At 37.0% G+C, this 24,827-nt stretch overlaps 1 protein-coding gene across 1 annotated transcript in view; it reads right to left on the minus strand.

Annotated features, from left to right (window-relative positions):
- The window catches only part of MYO5C (myosin VC), a 128,200-nt gene that overhangs the window by 98,695 nt on the left and 4,678 nt on the right, over nt 1-24,827 (minus strand). The window contains exons 2-3 of the mRNA XM_074294529.1: nt 7,337-7,447; nt 499-664 (exon numbers count right to left, since the gene is read on the minus strand). Of these exons, the coding sequence (XP_074150630.1) occupies nt 499-664; nt 7,337-7,447 (277 nt within the window). The remainder of the gene's footprint in view (nt 1-498; nt 665-7,336; nt 7,448-24,827) is intronic.

Genomic DNA, 24,827 nt, shown 5'->3' on the forward strand with positions numbered 1-24,827 from the left:
ATATATATATATGTATATATATATATATTATTTACTCATAAGCCAAGGAAGATTTATATCAACTGATGCAAAATGAAGTAAATAGAACCAGAAAAACAATATGGACAGTGGAAATGGAACAGATAAAAAAATGAAACTGGACTCTATATAATTATAATGATCAAAATTGGTTCTGGAAAAAGAGGAGAAAATGCACTTTACCCCTCTCTTGTTCTTTGCAAGGATGAAGGTCTACTTTTCTAACACTGACTAGCAATTTATTAGACTTGGTTGACGTGTTGCTTTGTTTTGCTAAATTTCTTCACCCTTTCCCTTTGTTTGCATACTTTGCTACAAGAGGATGACTTTTTGTGTAGGAAAGTGGGAAGGAATATACTGGGAAATTAAGATAAGTAAAAACAAAAAAAAAGTGCTAAAAAAAAAGAATCATTCTATAATGACCAATTACTGAATTTTTGTCTTATAATTGTTTTTATTTATAAATATCTTTTTACTTACCACTGTAGGTATAAATAAGTTTGGATTCAGCAAAACGTATTTTGAGATTGTGGAGGACAGCAGGTTCATGAAGATAACTAAGCGCTGTGAGGTCATTCTCTCCTACAAGTATATCAGGATTTCGTAATGGTGGAAGTGTTTCTGCATCAACAGGATAATCTTGTTCCTAACAAAAAAAGCAAAAAAAAAATTTAATGACAAGGTTCTGGAGTTCCTATCTGGACCATTATCCTTCATGCTCAAAGATGTTATTCTTGACAGTGAGTCTGAAGAGACTAGAGCAATAAGAAACAGTACAGTTATCTGATAACTGACCAAGTACTGTAAACACCCCATAAAAGAGAACGATGTACCTGATTGTAAAATTTGGGTTGACAGTATACAATGCTCTACAATATGCAATATTTTATACATTTCTGAGTTTCTAAACTTTTTCTGTCATCTATTGACCTCTGTATGACATCTGTGGCTTCTGCAAAACTTACCAAAAATTTCCATTTAATTTCTTATGTTGACCTGCAATATATCTATATTTCAAAACCATGATAGAGAAAGTCTTACACAGAAGGGATAATTATAGTGCACATTTATAAAGACTATGAAATGCTTTTCACCTAAAGAAGATTCTTGGCTTAGTCCTCTCTGGGACTTTGCCCTTTCAGATCATGGTCAAACTTGATGTCTTTGCTCAGAAGGATTACACTAAGTCGGCCGTTTTCTCTGTAATTCTTAAATTATGTTCTAATGCATGAAAAATTATGCTAAACTTCTAGAAGGCAGAGACTTAACACATCTCTGGAGTTCTTTATACCTCCCTATACATTTACATCAAGTCACTTAACTTTTTTGCCTCAGTTTCCTTATTGAAAAAATGAGCAGGAAAAAAAAAAAAGATCATTCCAGTATCTCTGTCAAGAAAACCCCAAACGGGTTCATGGATAGAGACAGAAGTGAAAATGATCCACCAACAATACATTCTTTTTTTTTTTTAATTTTCCTCCTTTATTTTATTTTTTTAATTATAGCTTTTTATTTACAAGATATATGCATAGGCAATTTTACAACATTGACAGTTGCAAAACCTTTTGTTCCAACTTTTCCCCTCCTTCCCCCCCTCCCCCCAGATGGCAGGTTGACCAATACATGTTAAATATGTTAAATTATAAATTAAATACAATATATGTATACATGTCCAAACAGTTATTTTGCTGTACAAAAAGAATCGGACTTTGAAATAGTGTACAATTCCTGTGAAGGAAATCAAAAATGCAGGCAGACAAAAACAGAGGGATTGGGAATTCTATGTAGTGGTTCATAGTCATCTCCCAGAGTTCTTTCGCTGGGTATAGCTGGTTCAGTTCATTACTGCTCTATTGGAATTGATTTGGTTCATCTCATTGTTGAAGATGGCCATGTCCATCAGAATTGATCATCATATAGTGTTGTCAACAATACATTCTTACATTCTATTCATGGATTTTTTGCTTGTTTAAGTTTGCTTTAAACTGGCTCTTCCTATCTCTCTCACACAAGAGGTACAGTGGCTACTCAGTGATCCCCACTCCACTATTTATCAGCACAGGAGCCTTCATCTGATTCCATTTCTGATGATGGCTGCTTCTCTCCTATTTAGACAGTCTAGGGGCTCCTTATCTGAGGGCTCATCAGAATGATGAGTTTAGTCAGAATAAGCTTATTCCGACATCTGTTTAGAAACACAGAGTTTGGGCAATCCACCATCCTCAGGCTTTCCAGAAAAAATGACCACTGCTGGTGTGGGCATATTAAGCAGTCAGCCACTACTTGTTGGTTAATTGATCAATGTGTCCTTAACATTTTTTAAAAATTCATACTATTTGTGTTCTGTAATGTCTAATACTGTTTTTATATCAAACATCACTCCAACGCTGGTAAACTGTGGAATGAATTTAAAAATATATATACTCAATAATCAATAGCCAGATAACATAGTTCTGCTATGATGTTTATTTTAAAACCACAAATTTGTTCCAATGTGATATCATTTCAGTCACATCCAAATCTTCATAATCCCATTTGGGGTTTTCTTGGCAGAGACACTGGAGTGGTTTGTCATTTCTTTATCCAGCTCATTTTACAGATGAGGAAACTGAGGCAAAAGCATTCAATGACTTGAGCTAAGTGTATAGGGACATACAAAGAACTCCAAAGAAGCATACATGTTTATATACATGTGAATATGTGTATATGTATGTATTTTCTTTTATTTAATAAACATTTACTAAGCATCTACTATATATGGAACTAGATTGTGGGGAAGACAAAATTTAAGCCCCAATCTCTTATACCATGGGTATGAAATATTGCATATACTTATCACAGTTATGGTGTTGGCTAGTTTTGATAAGTTGTTTTCCCCCCTTTTGTTATTTTAACATTTTTTTGTCAGAAGAGATGACTTGCAAGGTCAGGTGAAGGGAAGGATATATTTTAAAAGGAATATAAAGTATAAAAATAACTATCTAAAACATATAAAATGAGTATAAAAACAAAAGGCATAAATCAAAATCAGGTAAAATTTTTCAAAAGAACATAATCCCTGCCTATAGTCTAATGGGGGAGGGAAGGTATAAAGCTTTATCTAGAGTGTTCACAGTAGGCTCTCCCCGACTATGTTCCATCCCAGCTATGGGGAAAGGGAATGTAAATAGCTGGATAGGACTAAAGATTTGAGGACACAGTTTGAATTAAACAAATGGTCACTTCTCCATCCTACCCAGGATTTTTACCCTGACCTAAGATGGACTTCTGGGCTGAATTGGTACTGATAACTAGCTTCATTTGTCAAGCTCTCGGACCCAAGCTTCCTAATTTGTCACTTCCACCTTAAGTGTTCCTCCCCCACTTTCTCTGTTCCAGGAGAGTGACTGGCCTTCACCACTCTCACCTGTGCCCTCAGCCATGCCTCCGGTGGGATTAGTTAACCATTACCAAATAGGGGCTATTCAAGAAAGGTTTACAGCCATACCTTCCGTTAAATCTAAGTGAAGAATTCAGCTGGCAATAAGGAAGGGGAGGAAAATAAAGAACAGTAGGAGCAGAGGCAAAAAAAAGTTAAAAAAAAAAAAATTCAGGGCATATGGATCACACATAAGGAAACTGGGTCTTTGACGACCAAGGCGCCCTGCCAAGGTCACAGAGATAGGAAGCAGCACAGCCAGGTGTCTGACTCTGAATCCATTTCCTTTTGCCACCCTGCCATGGCTGGAGGTATTTGTGGCAGTACCAACGCGCATTCATGTAAAAGGTTTTGTTGTCGTCCCGTCTGACTCGCTGTGACCCCGTTTGGGGTTTTCCTGGCAGATATGGCGTGGTTGGCCATTTCCTGCTCCCGCTCATTTTGCAGATGAGGAAACCCAGGTAAAGGTTAAGTGACTTGTCCAGGGTCACACGGCTATATAGTGATTGAGGTCAGGTTTGGATAAGCCTTCCTGACTCCGGCCTGCACTCTAACCACTGTGCCCCGGGCTGCCCTATGAGAAGTTGGGTATTACTAACCTCCAGCCCATTAATGGGATCACAGATCCAATCCAGGCGGTGGAGAAGGAGAACAGAAAACTGGAGCAATGAGAAGGGAGTCAGCACTTATCCAGCACTTACTGCGTGCCGGGCCCTGCGCGAAGTGCTTCACAAAGACTGTCCCTTTGGAGCTCACAACCCTGAGAGGGAGAGGCTATTATTCTCCTCATTTTACATTGAGTAAACCAAGGCAGACGGAGACTACATGACTTGCCCTGAGTCACAGACCCAGGAGGTACCTGCAGCCCGGGGCAGGGTGGGGGGAGCCGGACTGTTTCCGATTTCTGGCCCAGAACTCTACCCACTGAGTGCACGGGGGGGGGGGGGGGGGGGGAGGGAGGGGGCGGTGTCTGTCCCTCAGCAGCTGTTGGCTCCCCTGTACGCCCTCAGCTGCTCTCTTTTACAGCAGAATCACCTTTTCCAACCTTTCTTAAAGAGGACGCTCCATGTCAGGGATCCTGACCCGGTTCTGGAAAGTTACATGTTTTTCACATGGACTTTGGCATTGCAACTCACACGTGCTTTTTCAAGACATTCTGATAATATTCATCCATCTGAAGGTGAAAGAGACCCCAAAAGCTTGGGAAGTGCATCCTGATGCCAGCTCTAGCTCCTTGTTAAGCCCGCTAGGGGGGCACGTAAGGCTGGGCTGCCCACAACGCCATCACACCCTTCTTTCCTTTTCCCTAACTTATTCTCTCTGTTCCTGACAAAGCAATTCTGGGAAAGTTAAGCATTTCCCCAAACCTGCTTCCTCCCAACAGTTACCCCAACATTTATACACTGTACCTACCACACACAGTGAAATAGCAACTGCCACCTGCGGAAGGACCTAAAAGGTTTGACGAATCTTTAGTGAAGTTAACAGTTGGAAGTGCATGCAGAACTTGTCAAAAGTGTAAAAAAAAGGGGGGGGGTTTCATTCTTGACAATGTAGACAAAGGGTTAAGTGAAAGAAGCAGCTTGGCTGCTTGCCGTTGGCTGAGGAAAAAAGGAGAATCTTTAGTGAAGTTAACAGTTGGAAGTGCATGCAGAACTTGTCAAAAGTGTTTTTAAAAAAAAGTTTTTTTTCATTCTTGATAAAGTAGACAAAGGGTTAAGTGAAAGAAGCAGCTTGGCTGTTTGCCATTGGCTGAGGAAAAAAGGAAGACCTCCCAGCTGCTGCTTTTCCCGCTTCTTAACTGCCTTCTTCTCACTGCCCCGGGCTATGGTAGTACGAATAGTGCCAGATAACCATCTACCTGCAAACAGCAGGAAAGACTGCAGCTGTGACGTAGGGCTGCAGCAGCTTCCAGGTTCTCAGTCAAGGAAAGAAACTTAACCCACAAGCTGAAATAGCCAAGTACAGAGCAAATTTCATTGGATGAATAAATGCGCAACAATTCTGAGAAGGCTTGGATTATCAAACCTTGTTTGGCGACCTCTAAGTCAATAATATCCTTGAAAGTTGTATTTTTTTCCTAGATAAAGCAGTGAGGAAGCTATTGTAGGATCAATCTAGAGAAAAAAATTTCATTCAGAATGCCAGTTTTTAAAAAAAGAAGAATTGCACATGTTTAATATATATTGGGTTACTTATCTTCTAGGGGAGAGGGTAGGGGGGAAAAGGAGAGAGAAAATTTGAAATACAAAGTTTTTCAAGAGTGAATATTGAAAATTATCTATACATATTTGGAAAATAAAAAGCTTTAATAAAAAAAAGTAAAAAAAAAAAAAAAGCTGTTGGTAGAAAAATAACTAGAAGAATGGATGGTAGAGCTTCCTTCCAACTATATGGAACAAAGCATGGTGTTACCATTATCAGTTTTCTTCAAATCCGTGTCTCTGGAGAGACTGGAGAAGTGAAAGCTTAAGAGCAAGCAGCAAGATACAAGACTGGTTTTTTGTTATTTTCTTTAACTGGAAACAGTACCACAAACCTTTTGTTTTTCATGACTACACTCACAAGGATAGAATTACAACATACCTGAGTATTCCAATTTAGCATGATCAATCATGGAGCTATGGAAAGAAGTGGAAGGTGAAAGGGAAAGGGAAAAGGAGATACCGAGAGAGGAAGGAGAAATCCTTCCTTGGATTAGCTTTTAGAATATACCTTATTCTGCCTTTCTTGTTAACAAATGTTCTGGAATTTGATTAAGACCTTTTCAACTTTGGGTGATGATGTGGGTAGATCAGCATCTATATATATCATGGATATAGATATATATCATGGATACTCAACTCCCTTTATTTTAGAATGGGGAATAAAAGATACAAGGGAGAGGGGAGTAAGCAGTTACTACAAGAATTTATTACGTTGGAGATAGAAAAATCATTTTCACACAAATGGAAAGATTTTTCAAGGAATAAGCTTTATTGTGAGTAAAGAGATGAATATTTTTCTTTATAAAACTGCATTGTGAGTAGCTAAATGTAAGTTACCTTTGGACAAACTGCAATGATCTTTAAAAGTTTGAGAAATAAAGAATGCAGACTTAGCCAAGCTTTTCACTGCTTTACATGATCTTATTTAAACATCATATTTATTATACCATGAATAATAACTGCTAGAGCTAAAGATCTTTTTTTTGTTTGTTTTTGTTTGAAATATCACACTGTCCTGGAGACACTGGGCCTATCTTTCCATAAAGAGGCTCAAAACAGGCATCCTCTTGATTAGTCTGTTTTGCCATCTCTTTGTATTGTTTCTATCTTTCTCCCATCATACCAATTCTCATTTTTCTATACTTAGACACATTTTAACTTACTCTCTTTTCCTTTTCCTTCTTATTTATTTTATTCTCATCTTCCCTCTCCATCTCTCTTTCCTATATTCCTCATTTTCCTATTTCAGCATCTATCTTTCTACCCATCAGTCTCTTTTCCTCTCCTTAAATTTCTTCTGATATTTCCCTCAAAGTTTTTCATCAATCTGTCAAAATTGAAGGCTGACAATATTATGCCCATGTAACCAAATGATGTGCTCATTTTAAGTGTCCTCCAAACATCTTTAAATGTTCAAGAACTAAATAATGGAGTATTATAACTATAATCCCATTTCTCATGGACTTTGGGGTATTGGATATAATGTCCTCCAGACTACTCAAAGATTGAGTATTACCGATGATACTGTTTCCAAGGGATACCATGCTTTGGATTGTAGTCCACTGACCTGTCACCTTTTCCCACTCCTGAACATTCCTATGGGTTACTCAGAGTGTTTGGTTCCAGATGCTCCCCCATCTCCAGCTCCCTCCCAATTTCTCTGTTCATGGTGAAAGAAACAAAGAATACTTACAGATCCATCTTCTAGAAGGAGATGAAGAACTTTATCTCCAACTTTATAGTCCTTTGCTATTTCAGCGGATTTCCAAACTTCATCAGCATCTGGTATCCAAACTCTATTGTACTAAACCAGAAGGAGAAAAGGCTTAATTACAGTACTTTATAAATGAAAAGACAGGTTGTAAAAAGAGAAGTGTGCATGGTTTCTCTTCCTACCACATCAAATTCTTTGTTGGGAATACATCCAATCAACTTTGAACAAAATCACAGGCCTAGACGGTTTTATTATTCCTTTTTACCTATATGAGTATTTTTAGAGTCTTTCCAATTCAACCCAGAGAAATAAAGAGTATGGCAGAAATCAGTGATCTTTCTCTTGCTCCTACCTCTTCGCCTTCTCTCTCTTTCTCTGTGTTTCTCTTTTCACACACACATGTAGTTGAGCACTTTTGGACAATTCTAATTGGATCAAGGCTTAGTCTGTTTGCAACTTCCATATAATGGTCCTTACTTTTCCTTCAACGGACAACCAGGGCCACTGTGTAATTCCCTCATTCCCTAAAATATATTTTCAAATTTTAGAAGATAACTTTCTTATTTACTCCATATTATGGGCTAATTTCCAATCATATTATAATTGAACTTCCTAGGAGTTGTTCCAGGTATTCATTACCCTTTCCAAAAACAATATTCCAGTGGCTATCTGACTTAAGTATGCCCAATGAACTGAATTTTTATTTTGTACTGAAACTGATCTTTCAAAGGTAACCAATTATTTCTCATTTTCTAAATCCAATGACCATTTCTCAGGCCCCAACTTTGTACAGTCCTACTTTCTCCTGGTTCCCCTTCTACTTATATGATTACTTCTTAGGGATCCACCTTTCTGGCTCATCATTGCCAACATGCCTACTAACTGTGGGGATATACTATGGCTCTCTTGTACCCTCTATTTTTCTATCCTCCTCACAAGGAGACTTTGTTAGCTTTGAAGCATTTAATTACCATCTCTAAAGCTGCCTACCTCCTGGAGAGAACTAATGAAATATGAATGCAAATTGAAGTATAATTTTCTCACTTAGAAATGTGTGTGTGTGTATGTGTGTGTGTTAATTATCATCTCAAGATAGGTGATTTCAAGTTCAACACATCCAATCCCAGGCTCTTCCTGAGCTTTAGTTCCACATCCCCAGCTGACAAATGAATCAGCTATCCTTGCAACATTTCAAACTAAACATGTACAAAACAGAACTTAACTTCTTCCCAAATCCATTCTTTCCAATTTTCCTATTTCTATTCAAGGTTCCTCATTCTTCTAGTTTCCCAAGTTTGTATTCTGGTTATTATCCCTGAATCCTTTCTTTCCTTCATCCCTCTATAAAATTTCTTGTATGATCTCCTCATTTTTCACATGACCACCACATTAGTTTAAGTCCTCAACACTTCTCACCTGAACTATGGTCTCCTAAATGGGATTTCCAGTTTCCAGTCTCACTCCTCTCTAATCCATTTTCTGCAAAATTGTTAAAATAAATTTCCTAAAATAATGATAAATGCTGGTGACGATGTGGGGAAATTGGGACAATAATGCGTTGTTGGCGGAATTGTTTACTGATCCATCCATTCTAGAAAACAATTTGGAACTGTTCCCATAGGGCAATCAAATAGTATGTATCCTTTGACCCAGCAATACCACTACTAGGTCATTAAAAAATGGGAAAGTTTCTATATGTGCAAAAATATTTACAGTGGCACTTTTCCTGTGGCAAGATATCAAAAATTAAGGGGATGCCCATGAATTGGGGAATGGATTAACAAGCTGTGTTATATGAATGGAATAAATACAAGTGTGCAATAAGAAATGGTGAATAGGCAGATCTAAGGAAAACTTTCTCTAATCCATTGTCAGAAAAGTTGTTAAAATAAACTTACTGGAGCACAAATCTGACCATTTAATTTCTTTACTCAAGAAGCTGAGGTGGTTGCTTCCCTACTTCTTTAGCATAAAATACAAATTCTTCACTTTGACATTTAAAGATCTTGCACAATCTGACTCCAGCCTACGTTGCTAGGATTATTTGATATTCCTCCCCTTAATGAATTTTTCTAGACAAACTGGTCTGTTTGCTGTTCCCTGAACTCAGCTTTCCTTCTCCTAATACAATGCCTTTGTAATAGTTGTCCCAGGGGGTTGGGATGATTGCCTCTTAACCCCTAACCTCTTCAAACACCTAGCTTCCTTCCTTTAAGCTTCAACCCATGGGCAAGCTCTGACTGAAATCCTTTCCTGCTTGTCCTACTATTAATGCTTGTTGGATGGGGTTGGAAATTTTTGAGTTGAAAAGTGGGGAAAAGGATTAAGCACTGCAAAGTAATCTTTCAGCTACTTCCTTCTACCAATGCTAAGCATCAGTTCCCAACCCCCAATCAATTAAAGGGAATGGAGAATTCTAACCTAGCAAGCAACAATCCTCACTATCATTACTGAAATTTGCCAACAAAACTGAATCTGCTACTGAATAAGACTTTGCCACTTTTAATTTCCCCCTTCCCAATTCAATGAAACAATAAATATTTAATAAACATTATGAAGTACCTACTATGAAGTACTTATGTTCAAGGCATTGTGCTTGGTGCTGGAATTTCAAAAGAAATAAAAATGAAAGCTCTGGTTGCTTTTGAGGAGCAGGATTAAACAGTTTGACTATAATGCATCACGCTTTAACCTGCTACTTGATTTATTCTCATATTTAATCTTATTTCTTTGAACTATCAATATGTTTATATATTTCCTTATCTAGTTAATAAAAGTTCCACATCTCTCTCAATTAACTTGAGAGTCTCATCCCAGTTCATCAAATATTGAGTAATTTTGAGAAGCCATCTATTCAAATTTTATATTAAGCTCCTTAATCTCCTAGGACTAAAAAAATTAAAGTTACTGAATATGAAATTCAGTTGACTAACAATGAAATAAACAATAAAAACAAAGACGTCATTATTTAGAATATTTTAGTTATAAGCCGAAGTCCTTTCATCACTCTCGCAGGTTACTTCTCTTTTGAGAATACAGTCCCATACCATTTAGTTCACTCAGGATAACAAAATAAGTCTAGTTACATGAATCTTCTTCCATTCTCTTTATAAGATAAAGGTTATAATGGTTTCATAAGAAGTTGCCTTCATTCTCTTTCTCTGTACCTTATTTAGACACTTCTAGAGAGAAGAGGAAAACTAGCTCTTCTCAAATATCCTCCATAGAATAGCAGTTAAAGTGTTACCTTCAAGATGGGACACCCTATCTAAAAGATACAGTTAACATTATCTATAATCTCTCTCTGGGAACACTATTAAAACTGGCATGAAATTTTTCCCTGTGGTCAAAAATTGTTGCATTTCCCCTGAAAATCACTTGAAATTACTTCAGATTTACTTATATTTTTACACAATATATAAATCATAGTGCAAAACATCATTTGGTAAGCTTCTTTAATAAACAATAAAAATAGTTAAATATAATAAAATAACAAAACACTAGTAATAATAATAAGTTAAATAAAATATTAGGGAGGAAAAGAAAAAAGAAAAAAAAGATTAATGTGATAACTTTCTTAGGAATTTAAAAAGAGTAGTAAGTTGTGGTTTGCAATTTCATATACCATCATTATTTTTATTGTACAATTTTATGGAAATGCTTGTTTTACTCCATAAATAAAAAATTAAATAAAAAACATATGCATAACACTCCATTTAATTTAAATGTACAAAGTAACACTGGATATAATTCATTATCAGAAACATCTGGCTGCATAAGCAATCACTTCTCTAGTTTCTCTTGTAATATCCTCTATTAGTCTAGTCAGAGATGAAATGGTTCTGGTACTTTTGTGACCTGCTGACATTTCTGTATGTATATTTCCATTACCTGTTAGTAAGTGTGGACTAATAGTTCTATCAACTTTATAAATTATCTTTTTTCTCAATAAGTCCATAAAAAGGAAATTTTAGACAGGAAATATGCTGCTTATATAGTTCAGTATTCTTTTCAATATTCAATAATATTTATATTCAACAAATACCAGTAACTTTCTACTGACTCCAGAAACAAATATAAAATCCTGCATTTCACTTTTAAAGCCTTTTACAAGCAACTCCTTCCTACCTTTTCAATCGTCTTACCCTTACTCCTCTGTATGTATTCTATGACCCAGCGATACTGGCCATCTTTCTGTTCCCCACATAAAATGCTCTCTCTTTCATCTCTGACCCCCATGCTTAAAGTGCCTTCCCTCTTCACCTCCAGTTTCTGGATTCCTTCAAACCACAATTCTCCATAAGGGCAAGAGGCCTTCCCCTTCCACCAGCCACATCTGTTGGTGCTTTTCCTCTGAGATTATCTCCCATTTGCACTATATGTGTCTGGTATAAAGATACTCATTCACTTGTTGTCTCCTCAATTTGAATGTGACTTCTTTGATGTGAGTCACTGTTTTTCCTTTCTTTGTATGCTCAACACTTAAGACAATACCTGTATAATAAGAGTTTAATAAATGATTAATGACTGCCCAATTAGACTGGTGTTCACCTCAGTCCTAGCCAATTTTTTTTTCTGGTTTCTGTACATAATGTCTTCCTCATTAGATGTTTTACTCTCTTAGCCATTATCTAATTCGGAGACTTTACTTATATAGCTGATAGTTATTATACTTTACCTAAAGTTGCTTAACCTCAGGCTCACAATTACTTTTCTTTTACTCCTCAGGGAGTTCAACTCTCCTCTGGGGAATAGACAACTTCTATGAGTTGTTTAATATAAGAATCCTGCTAGTGTTATCACTTGCTAGTGTTATTTAAGAATCCTGCTAGTGTTATCACTTGCTAGTGTTATTCTTTACACCGGCACATTGTCCATTCTCTCAACAACTTCAAAAGTAGTATCTCCCTATGTAAGAACATATAGAATAAATGCAAAATTAATAAGATGCAGCTTGAGCAATCAGGTTATATTAGTATGTGAGGGAATCAGGAAAGACTTCATGTATAAGTATTGACTTACTTGTGTTGAAAAAAGGAAGGGGTTACAGAAAGTAAAAGTTAGACCTTTCAGATTGGCTAGATTTAGGATGGAAAGTATCATCCATATGCAGAGAGAGAAATGTGGAGACTGAATTGAAGCAAAGTATTTTTACCTTTTTTGTTTATTTTTTTTCCCTTTCTTGTGGTTTTTCCCTTTTGGTCTGATTTTTCTTGAACAACATGACTAATATGGAAATATGTTTAGAAGGATTTCACCTATTTAACCTATATGAGATTGCTTGCTGTCTTGAGGAGTGGGGAAGCAAGGAAGAGAGGGAGAAAAATTTGGAACACAAAGTCTGACAAAAATGAATGTTGAAAACTATCTTTAGGGGGGCAGCTAGGTGGCGCAGTGGATAGAGCACCAGCCCTGGATTCAGGAGGACCCGAGTTCAAATCTGGTCTCAGACACTTAATACTTCCTAGCTGTGTGACCCTGGGCAAATCACTTAACCCCAGCCTCAAGGGAAAACACACACACACACACACACACACACACACACACACACACACACAAAAAAAAAAAAACTACCTTTACATTGATTTGGAAAAATAAAATACTACTGAGCAGAAAAAAGAAATGGAAAGTTAAAACAGAATTGGGAGATGGAGTACTCTAAAAGAAGGCCATAGCCCAATTTGACTAGGCTATAGATATGTCAATCTGTCAATCAATAAACATTGACTATTATATGCAAGTTACTATACTAAGTGCCAGAAATACAAAGCAAAAGAGAGTCTCTTTTCTCAAGGAGCTAACAGCCTAATAGGGGACAGAAAATGCAAATAATTATGTGTAAGCAAGATATAACAAATAGGAAATAGTCAACAGAGGGAAAGCATGAATGTTAAGGAGATTAGAAAAGCTTTCTTTTAGAAGGGGACAGCCAGGATTTGAAGTCAGAGAAACCAGGAGAAGGAGATGAGAACAGCCAATGACAAAATGAATGAAAAAGGTTAAGTTGGAATAATTGTGATGAAAGATTTTACAAGTCCAATAAAATTAATGTTTTACTCTAGAAATCATAAGGAGCTACTGGAGCTTTTTGAGGAGAGAACAAAAAGGAGGTCAGATTCAGGAACATAAAGTTAGTAGTACCTGTGCAGAGGGTGGATCGGGATAAGGAAAGACTTAAAGAGGGGAGACCAAATAATAGATCATTTCAATAGTTCAAGATAGAGGTGATGAGGTCCTGCAATACGCAGAGGCTAGGCAGGTGTGACACTCTGTCCAAGGTACTAGGGACACAAGGAAGTGGAGCAGCTTCTTGTAGATTGTCAAGGTTAGAGAAAACACCAAAGCAGTCTTAGTCCTGCAGCTTAGTCCTGACCTCTGTCAAAGACCCAAGCAAATGATTACAGATTACAATTCATTTAGAAACGACCCAATCACAAGATGATTGAATTTTACTACTGAATCTAGAGTTCTCCCCCATATATTTTATTTATTTATTTTTTCTGGGGCAATTGGAGTTAAGTGACTTCCCAGGATCACACAGCCAGGAAGTGTTAAGGGTCTGAGACTAGATTTGAATTTAGGTCCCCTTGACTTTAGGGCTGGTACTCTGTCCACCGCACCACTTAGCTGCCCCTCACCCATAGATTTTCAACCACTTGCTCAGCAGCAATTCAGGGCTCCTTAGCTTTGGGGAAAAAATAGGATCATAAGTCATAAAGTTAGATATTTGTCTCATAGTCAGTGAAATGGTACTTTTAGAACAGCATACTCAAAAACAGAGGTAGTAAGTGTGCATGTAGGGACAAGATAAAAATGGAGAAAAATGAAGTTTTTTAAAGCTACACTTTAGTCTGCAGTCCGATATTATCAGTTCTTTGGTTATGGAAAGCATTTTTCATCATAAGTTCTTTAGAGTTATCTTAGATCATTGCATTGCTGAGAATGGTTATGTCATTCACAGATGATCATCTTACAAGATCACTGTTACTTTGTACACAGTACACTTCACTTTGCATCAGCTCATGTAAGTTGTTCCAGGTTTTTCTGAGAGCAAACTGCTTATCATTTCTTATAGCCAATAATATTTCGTCATAATCACATACCACAGTTGTTCAGCCATTCCCCAAATGATGGGTATTCCCTCGATGTCCAATTCTTTGATCCAATAAGAGCTGCTATAAAAACTTTTGTACATATAGGTCCTTTTCCTTTTTGTTTTTTATCTTTTTTGGAATATAGACCTAGTAATGGTCAAAGAGTACACATGGCCCTTTGGACATAGTTCTAAATTGCTCTACAGAATAGTTGACTCAGTTCACAATTCTACCAACATTTCAGCAATGTCCCATTTTTCCACATCTCCTCCACCACTTGTCCTCCTCCTTTTCTGTCCTATTAATCAGTCTAATTGGTAAAATAATAGGTATGAGGCAGCACCTCAGAATTGTTTTAATTTGCATTTCTCCATCAATAGTGTTTTAGGACATTTCAGAAAAAAGTATTCTTGACAAATGTTTCTGACTATATTTATTTACTTCTTCCCACCCAGAAATGTGATGATTTCATTGTGATGCTTACAAATTGTATGCTCCTGAGGTTAACGTATGAGTCATTATTTACCTATTTTTATATAAATGCATAGACTTCTGAAAACTGAAATAGAAGTCTTATCATTGAATAAATATTTACAGAATACTTCCTATTGGAAGACCTCTGGTTAAATTCCATAGAGAAATAAAAATTCAGTCTCTGCCCTATAGTAGTTTACAATCTAGTTTATAAATAGAAGGTTTAGCAAGTTTATACAAAAATTATATCAGAAAGAGGAGGGGGTAATTTTAAAATTAAATATATTTTTGTTACATCTTAAGTTGCCTCCTTTCTTCCCCATCCTATATTAGAGAAAACCACCATTTCACTCACACACACATATATACATATATATATATGTATGTATACATAAAGAGATAAGTAAAATTATACAATGCATGCTTCTAATTATCAGTTCTTTCTCTGAAAGTAGATAGTTCCTTTGTAGTTGAACTGAATATTTATAATGGTAAAAATAGTTTAATTGTTCACAGTTATTCTTCAAACAATATTACTGTTATTGTATGATGTTCTCTTGGTTCTGTTCATTTTACTCTTCATTCAGTCTTTCCAAATTTTTCCCATCTAAAACCAATCTGCTCATTAATTTTTATAACACTGTAGTATTCTAGGACAATCATGTGATGCAACTTTTTTTTTTTTTTAGCTATTCTCCCACTGATGGGTATCTTTTCAATTTCCAGTTCTTTGCCACCACAAAGAGAGCTGTTATAAATATTTTACAACATATATGTTTTTGTTTTCTAATCACCTTGGAAAATAGACTTAATAGTGGTATTGCTAAGTTAAAGGGTATAGGCAATTTTATAATTATTTGGGCATAATTCCAGATTGTTCTCCAAAGTGGTTGGTTCAGTTTACAATTCCAACAATGTAATAGTGTTCCAATTTTCCTATATCCCCTCCAACATTTATCATTTTCTCCTTCTGTCATTTTAGCCAGTCTGATAGGTATGAAGATGATATCTCAAAATTGTGTTAATTTGCATTTCTCTTATCGATAATGATTTAGAGCATTTCTATATGATTATAGCTTTGATTTTTTCATTGAAAAACTCCTGTTTGAATCAGCTACATCCAGAAAAGGAACACTGGAAAATGAGTGTAAACTGTTATTTTTACCTTCTGAATCCAATTCTTCCTGTGCAACAAAAAATTCGGTTCTACACACATATGTTGTATCTAGAATATACTGTAATATATTTAACATATATAAGACTGCTTGCCATCTGGGGGAGGGGGTTGGGGGAGGAAGGGAAAAAAATCTGAATAGAAGTAAGTGCAAGGGATAATGTTGTAGAAAATTACCCATGCATATGTACTGTCAAAAAAAAGTTATAATTATAAAATAAAATTAAAATTAAAAAAAAAAAAAAGAAAAACTGCTGTTCATAATTTTTGATATTTACCATTTGGGGAATGACTCCTATTCTTATAAATTTGACAAAGTTCACTATATTTTTATATCTAAGAAATTAATTTCCCCCCTAATTTTCTGCTTTCCTTCTAATCTTAGCTTCATTAGTTTTATCTTTTTAAATAGAATGTAATCAAACTTATCCATTCTATATCTCATAATGCTCTCTATCTCTTGTTTATTCATAAATTCTTCTCCTATCCATAGTCTAATAGATACTATGTTCCATGTTTTTCTGCATTACTTCTGATATCTCCCTCTATATCTAACTCATGTATCCATTCTGACCTTATTTTGGTAACTGGAGTAAGATACTGGTCCATACCTAGTTTCTGTCAGATTGCTTTTTAAGAAAAAAAAAAGGATATTAGTCACTGCCTTAAAGTGCTGAGACTAATATGACATTTTAAAAAGCAGAATCTTATAGTGCTTTATCTGATGTTTTCTTTTTATTTCTAGTACAACCAGCTCCTCCCCCACCTGTATTTTAATTGGTTTGGGATAGAGGTATCAAACCTGCCCCCTTTTGTGTACAACATTCTTAAGCTCCGATGAACTGGATTAAAATGAAGTTCCTATCTGATTTTAATGTGTTTATATATTAATTTTTATATCTATATATAGGTATATGTACACATAGATAAGTATATAAAAGCGTGTGGTTTTCTAAGTCTATATTAGTCTGCAGGGATCCCGATGTCCGTTCCCGCCTCCATTTGCAGTTTAATTTGACACCATTGGTATGGGGAGCACCTAGCAAAAAACCCTCTCTACCAGTACTGATAAATCCAATAGAAAGGTTAAGACATTAAGCGACACTGCCCACAGCCAGGATGGGTCAGAGGTGTATCTGAACCTATCAGTAGATATCAGAGGTCCAACTGAGCCCAGTCCTCCTAACATTAGACAGGCTCACTTCTGGTCCCACTCAATGAGCCTTTCTAATCCACAAAAAGGAGTTTCATTCCTGTCATGGCCTCCCCAGTTTCCCAGAATAAATGAACTCGAGGATGAGGCAAGTGAATTTTCTCATCACCTGAACCAAAAGATGGCTATGTTGAATATCAAAAAACCCAACAACCTTGCTCAAGAAACTCTCTTGGTTCCCTATTGTCTCTGGGATCGGATACACAAAGCTCTGGCATTCAGAGCCTGTTGTAACCTGGCCCCCTCCTGTTTTCAGTTTCTTATACATCGATCTTTGATTCAGTCTCCTGGCCCGTTTGTGAATGGGTCGCTCAGCTCTAGGCATTTTCTCTATCCATCCCCCATGGCCAGAACATTCCAACAACTGACCTTCTGGCTTCCTTTAAACTCCAAACAAAATCCTACCTGCTATAGGAAACTTTCCCAGACCCTCTTAATTCTTAAATCTTCCCTCTATTACTTCCTATTTAACCTGTATATATCTTGTTTATATGTTGTCTTCCTCATTAAATTGCAAAATTAAATTGCAAAACTCCTTGAGTTTTTAAGGACTTACTCTTTTTTTTTTTTTTTTTGTATGCTCAGTGCTTAGCACAGTGCCTGGAACATGGTAGCATCTTAATAAATGTTTATTGATTGATTGACTTAACTAATGACTAATTGTGCAACTATGGGAGCCACTTAACCTCTCTAATCTTCACTTTCCACATCAGTAAAATGAGGGGGTTGTCCCCAATGAGCTTTACAATCCCTTTCACTTCTAAATCTCTGATCTCTATCATTTCCACTTCTTCACTAAAACAGAGTATATGGAAAAAGCAGGGACCATTTTTTATTATTACTACTTTAACAGTGTGGTTTTTTTCCTATGCCATTTTTTCATATACGAATATCAATTAAATTTCATAGATATTAACTAAGTACTAACAGTGTATCAGAAACATGTTTTAAGTGCTTGAGTTAAAGACAAAAAATGCTTAAGTCACTACCTTGAGCTTATCTTTTAATGGTGGATGGCTTAGAGCAGATTACTAAATCCAAAGTATTTACAAAATAAATATGAATAATTTTGAGGGTTGCTTACCAAAAAACTAACAATTGGGGAGATCAGGAATTCACTTATGAAAGATCAAATTAGAAACATAGCATTTCAGGGCAATATTGAAATAATTAACTGAACTTCGTCAGAACCATTTTTAAAGAATCATTTTTCCCCTTTAAAACAATGACCAAACACTTTCCTAATTAAAAAAAAGTACATTCCATGGACATGACATTCTCTTCTTTTGGGTCTCAGTTTCCTTATTTGTAAAATTAAAGAGATGAACTAGAGGGTCTTTATGTTTCCTCCTTATTTTACAATTCTGATTCTTTTTAAAATAAAGATATTTTCATTTACTTATACATCTGTATAGGTTTAACTCAGTTCATGATGTGTGGGTTGCCAGCTTATTAATGATTGAAAAGCTCTCTGAAAACAAGGACTAACATAGAAAAGGTGGTGTAAGGCAATTTTAGTTGCCAGAGAGATTAAAAATATGCCTTGACTGTTCTATTATGTCAGAGTAATTTATCAAGTCAAATGAAAAAAATCCCACTACTAACAATCAATCATATTTGCCATCTACAAAAGCAGCACAATCTTTCCTGAAGTATGCTTGGGACAGAAAAATTCTTATTCCTAATGGATAACAGCTTTTAGCTGCAAGAGATAGATTTTCCCAACTATTCAGGGCTTCAAAAAGCTATTATTCATTTGGAGAGTATTTTAATTCTTATTCACATCTGCTAATTCAATAACAAGATAGAAAAAAATCAAGCTTTATTATATACAAGAAAACACATGGATATAATTTTAAAATACAATAGATATTATTTAAGCAAGAATATAAAGCTCTTCCTATTGGAAAAGAATCCAGCTGCGGCATTCCACCCAGCCAAGCTCTGTCCTGACACTCTCAGATCTTCTAATTCCTATTCAAATCCATGCCCATATTCATCTGTTTTTCTCATCATCTAGCTGTGCTTCAGGCTTATATTGGTTAAACTATTCTAAGAAACAGTATAGTCAGAATCAGTTCCCATTTCTACTTTTCAGAGTTGACAGCTTGTTTAAATATGGCAGGCTGGAGCTACTGAAATCTCAGACAAAATCTTCTCATCTTTTTCCTTTTTTCTGCTCTTCCTGATGGGCCATAAAGAGCACTAGTAGCTATTTTCTGTCTAGTTCTATGAATAATGCAGGAGTCTATGGGGACCTGTTTCTGGCCATTTGGTGATCTGCCACTGAAAGCATTTGGTGTTCTGGTGAATCCCCTGAGTGGTCCCTCAGCCATCACCCTATTCCTGGAGCAAGGGTGTGGGATGCTGCATCTGTTTAAAGACTAGGCTGACGTTCTCTTGGCTCCTCTACTCGAGGAAGCGGGATGCGACTCCTGGATGGAGAATTCCGAGTCTGACTTATCTAGGTTCACAGTGAATAAGTGTCAGGTAGGAATGGTGGATTTATATGAACGAGATTTTGTGGCTCATTCTGGCTGCTTTGCACCTTTTATGAGAACTTGAAAGGTCTAGGAAGTGATCACATGTGGGTGGCAGAAGCTCCTGGGGGTGAGGAGGAAGAGAGAGAGAGAAAACAAAAGAGCCAGAGAAAGTGAGGCAGATAGAGGGCACCTCCAGACTCACACTTTATGACAACACTCATCAGTGTTTTTTGACAAACACCTGTCCCTTTTTGAAAACGTGAGAAAACTTCACAGAAGTTTCTCTCTCCCATTCTCCTTCACTTTGTTTATTTAACTGGTGTCCATTGTGATTTGTTCTTTTCTTATGTCTTTTGTTTTATTATTTTGATCCTGTTTTCACATAAAACATCCAGACATATTCATTTTTCATGTATGTTCTGGTCACAGTATCTAATTGGGGTAAAGTTCTGACTATTCCAATTACATAGCTTAGACTCTAACAAATGGTTTTATATGTCTCGAATTAATGGCTTTCCCTTTTCACACAATGCTCATATATACTTGTATTTGGAGTTTTATTATCTAGGTTACCTTATCTACCTTTTGAGGCTTCTTACACCTTATTCTACACAGAGCGATCTGGCTGTACCACAAACAAGACACTCCATCTCTTGGTTCTGAGTTCTCCTCCAAGCATGGGGCACTATCCTTCCTCCACTCTGACTAATGACCTCTCTGGCTTCCTTTTAAGTCCCAACTAAAATCCCACCTTTTACAGGATGCCCTCCCCAATCCCTTTTCATTCCCGTGCCTTCCTTCTTTTTATTTCCTATTTATCTTACATATAGCTTGTTTTGTGTACAGTTACTGCATTTCACCTTCCCCTTTACATTGTAAGCTTTATCCCGAAGGCAGGGAATCTCTTTTTTTGTATCCCCAGTGTTTTATCTCAGTGCCTGGAACATTGTTATTGCTGTTCAGTCATGTCTGACTTTCCATGATCATGTGGACCATAGCACGTCACCAGCACCATCTTGGCAAAGATACTGGAGCAATTTGCCATTTTCTTCTGCAGTGAATTGAGACAGAGATTAAGTGGCTTGTCCAGGGTCACAAAGCTAATATGTGTCTGGGGCTGGATTTGAACTCAGATCTCCACAACTCCAGGCCCAGCTCTACCTCCTCCCTGACAGTAGGCATTTAATAACTGTTTACTTATTGAGTGATGTATATGCCACACCTAAAGTAAAATATAAGCTCTTTGAGGGTAGATATCTTCAGTTTGGCTTTTGTATCACCAGTGCTTGGAATAATGGCACCAGAGAAGTACAGAGCATGTCAACTAAATTAAAATTACAACAGAATAGGTAACAAAGCAAAATTTCCCAGGGTTAAAATCAAATTTGGAAATTTTTACCATTTATCTCCAAAACTAATCAAAGAAAGAGCAAAAGAACCCACAGTACAGAAATGTTTTTTAGCAAAGAATTGAAAAAACAAAATCATTAAAAATAATCTGTTATTCCTTCAGGTATGCATATATGATAAAGATATAGATACATAATTAGGTAAACACAGTATACTAAGGAAACTATATAGAGAAAATCCCTTTTCCTCTCTCCATTGAGATAAACATCTCTGTTTTCTCAGGTAACAAATTCCTTTCTTCAGTTTCCCCCTAATTAAACCATTCGCTATAATTTCACTGTCTTCTTACAATTGGGTTATGAAAGTCAGGTTTGAGGTTTTTTAAGTGCTTTGAAATGAAAACTACCACAGAATTTCCCAGGTCCTGATTTGGTGTTGAGGGCTGGCTTTCTGACTTAATCAGTTCAGGGAGCGTCTTGCATCTCACTTCAAGATCGCCAGCTCCATGAAACGTCCCTACATGCTGGCCACCAGCATGTTTTCCCTTTTCTCCTTGAATAACAGAATTTGACTTGGAACCATCGTTGGCTCTGATAGGTGGCCTTTCACCTCATCTTGGCTGGAACTAGAACTCCGGCGTGTCCGCTGACCACATTCGTGTGTGACACCCCCCCCCATTCCTACTCCTCCCGAGCTCTCTTGCCCATTAGAATGTAGGCTTCTTGAGGGCAAGGTCTAGCTTGCTTCTTGTACTGTGTCCTCCACTCTTAGCCCAGTCTGGAGGACCGTGTCATCTGAATCACTATCACTGATCCTCTTGGAGGATGAAGAGCAACAATCTCATTCACCCATTGGCCCTTTTCCCCTGAGCCAGAGATGAATTTGAGGAGGTTCCACAATAGGGGACTGCCCAAGGAGCCCAAGCTTGACAAGTGCTTGGTTGATGCAATTCCCTTTGTACTTTAGAGCACATGTAAACATTCTATAACTGTTCTTGGTCCGCTCGCTCCAGTGTGAACAAGAGCCAGAACTGGGCACTAATCAAAAAGCTCCAATCGACAAAGACCTATCCATTCTGTTCAGCTGAGCTCTTCCTGCTGGGAAGCATTCCAGCAAGAGGAGGGAGAAATGTCAGAGGGAAGAGATCTTGTCCCTTCGCAGCCTCAGTGTTTGTTTTTTTCATTTCAGGTAAAGGAGGTTGGAAGCCATGACCTTATGAGTTTCAAAAGACCAGGAAAATAAATCATAAGGAGTTCCAGGAATGGCATCTGTTGCAAGGGTTTGCAGCCAGTGAGTCTAACCAGAATGCTGAGGAGTGCCCTGCCAGAGCCAGCCCAGCATAGAAGAGCCGTGGCTTCCTCCTGAATGTGGGCGAGAACGTGACAAAACCCAGTGGTCTGTAGGATCTGCAGTAAGACTGAGCCAGCTGTCTCCTGAGACTAAAGTGGTTGAGAGAGAATATGTTCTGAAGTGATTGGACGGGATGTTTATAAAGCTGTTCTTGTCATATCTTCCAAGCAAATGTTCTTCTGTAAAAGCTAATTGGCATTAACTGATCGAATTAAGGGTTTTGGGGTTTTTTGAAAGCCATGATCTCCTTTGACATTCAGCTAAGAAGCCTATGGATTTCTCATCAGAATATTTTTTCTAATTCATAAGTTTCAGTTATAGGGTATTGAAAATAAAGACATATTTTCTCCTATTTAAGTTCACAGAGGGTATCAGACAGCAGAGCAGATCAGAGAGCAGGCAAAATCTAGAAAGTTAAGAGGCTGCTTTTCCCACTCAGAGACTGATGCTAGTTTACTCTGGGATACAGCCTTTAGGCATTCCTTCAAACTGTGTCCACAAAAACAATTTAATCAAAGTGGGGGGAATAGATATAGAATTGTTGTTTTCAGTGCAGATAGGCCATCTCAGTATTTAGCCTAATAGTAGACTAGGGGCTACTAAAATTTAGATTTAGATCTTATTCACAGATCATACAGTTTAAGCAGTGACTATTGACAAAGCCCTAGTGTGAACTCAACAGGCAAAACTGAAATGTTTTGGACTTTACTAGTTTGAAGGTTCTTCTGAGCATGAAATAAATGAATTATTTCCATGTATTTCAGGTAAAGAACCCTCAAGTTAAATGGAATTGGGATTAGACATTGGCAGCTAACAGTGGGGGTGAAGGTGAGGAAACACTTGAAATTTGAGATTAAGTGAATAGCATTACAGAAGAGACATCCAACCTCTCAATAGTACTCATGGAATTCTGAAAGGGTGATAGTTGCCAAACTTGCTCTGGGAGAGGGTAGCTAAGTACCTGCTATATGTGTTTTTGGCTATTTCCCCAGTGAAGAAACTCCCTCTATCAAAGCAGATCAGCAAACTGATATACAAAGTACAATCTTAAAGACAGGTGCTTGAAGTGCCAAAAAAGTTAATCTGGGCTGCAAACTTTTTTTCTATTGTATTTGTATTTATTCTGTTAAACATTTCCCAATTATATTTTTGTGCTTTAGTATTTGTTTTCTCTGGTAACATGTAAATTTTTTTATATTTGTTTTTAAAACTTTCCAAATTCTCCCCTTTCCTCTCCACCCCACTCCCATTGAGAACATGCGAAATTATGTAAAAAAAGTTTCTCATAAAAGTCATGGTGCAAAAGAAAACATAGATCTCCCCCACCCATCCAAAAAATAAAAAACCCAAACCCTCAAAAAAAAATCAACAAAAGTATGCTTCAATCTATATTCAGACCTACTTAGTTCTTTCTCTGGATATGGATAGCATTTTTCATCATAATCCTTCAGAGTAGTCTTAGATATTGCACCGGGCAACAATATTTTTAACGTGTTTGCTACGTTTCTACTATTATGCTAAACCCTCAAGATTTAAAGAAAAGCAAAAAATAGACTCTACCTTCAAACACTTGCATTCTACTAGAGAAGACAATATGTAAATTATTTTAATATATAAGATACATGGGCAACTAGGTGGCACAGTGGGATAGCATACTGTGCCCACATTAGGAAGACCTGAGTTCAAATAAGATACTTCTAGCTATATGACCCTGAGCAAGTCACTTAACCTTGTCTTTGCTTGTTCATCTGCAAAATGAGCTGGAGAAGAAAATGGAAAACTCCAATATCTTTGCCAAGAAAACCCCAAAAAGGGTCACAAGAGTTGGACAGGACTCAAAAAGACTAAACAATAGCATGGCCCGATTGGTTTGTCAGTATTTACTACTTAGACTGTGGGATCGTGAATGGAATCCATGTCTAAATTATAACTGTTTAGTTAAAAAGCTCAGTGCTGGGGTGGTATGTCTGCACCCAAAGCAATAATTCTATATTTATTTTCCTACTCTGATTCAATTTACCTGTGGACCTGGTTTGAAGAAATGCCTGAAAGCAGTCACTATTCCAAGGTAAATTCCCTTCAGTTTCTGAGGGGAGGGAAACAATCTCTTCACCACCTAGATCCTCCCAGCCCCCCCATATCTGACAATATACAGTTTGTGGTGCCTCCATTGACAAATGCAAATAGTCAATTTAGATCAATGTGACTGAGACCCTGCCTTATAAGTAAACACAGGGCATGGTTTACTCAGTCCCATATTAAGTTACACCCACTTATCTCCCTCCCTCCATGACATTCTCCTGACCATAAGGAGATGATTCATTCCTTTGCA

Source organism: Sminthopsis crassicaudata, chromosome 2, assembly GCF_048593235.1.
Source record: "Sminthopsis crassicaudata isolate SCR6 chromosome 2, ASM4859323v1, whole genome shotgun sequence".
NCBI classification, from domain to species: domain Eukaryota; kingdom Metazoa; phylum Chordata; class Mammalia; order Dasyuromorphia; family Dasyuridae; genus Sminthopsis; species Sminthopsis crassicaudata.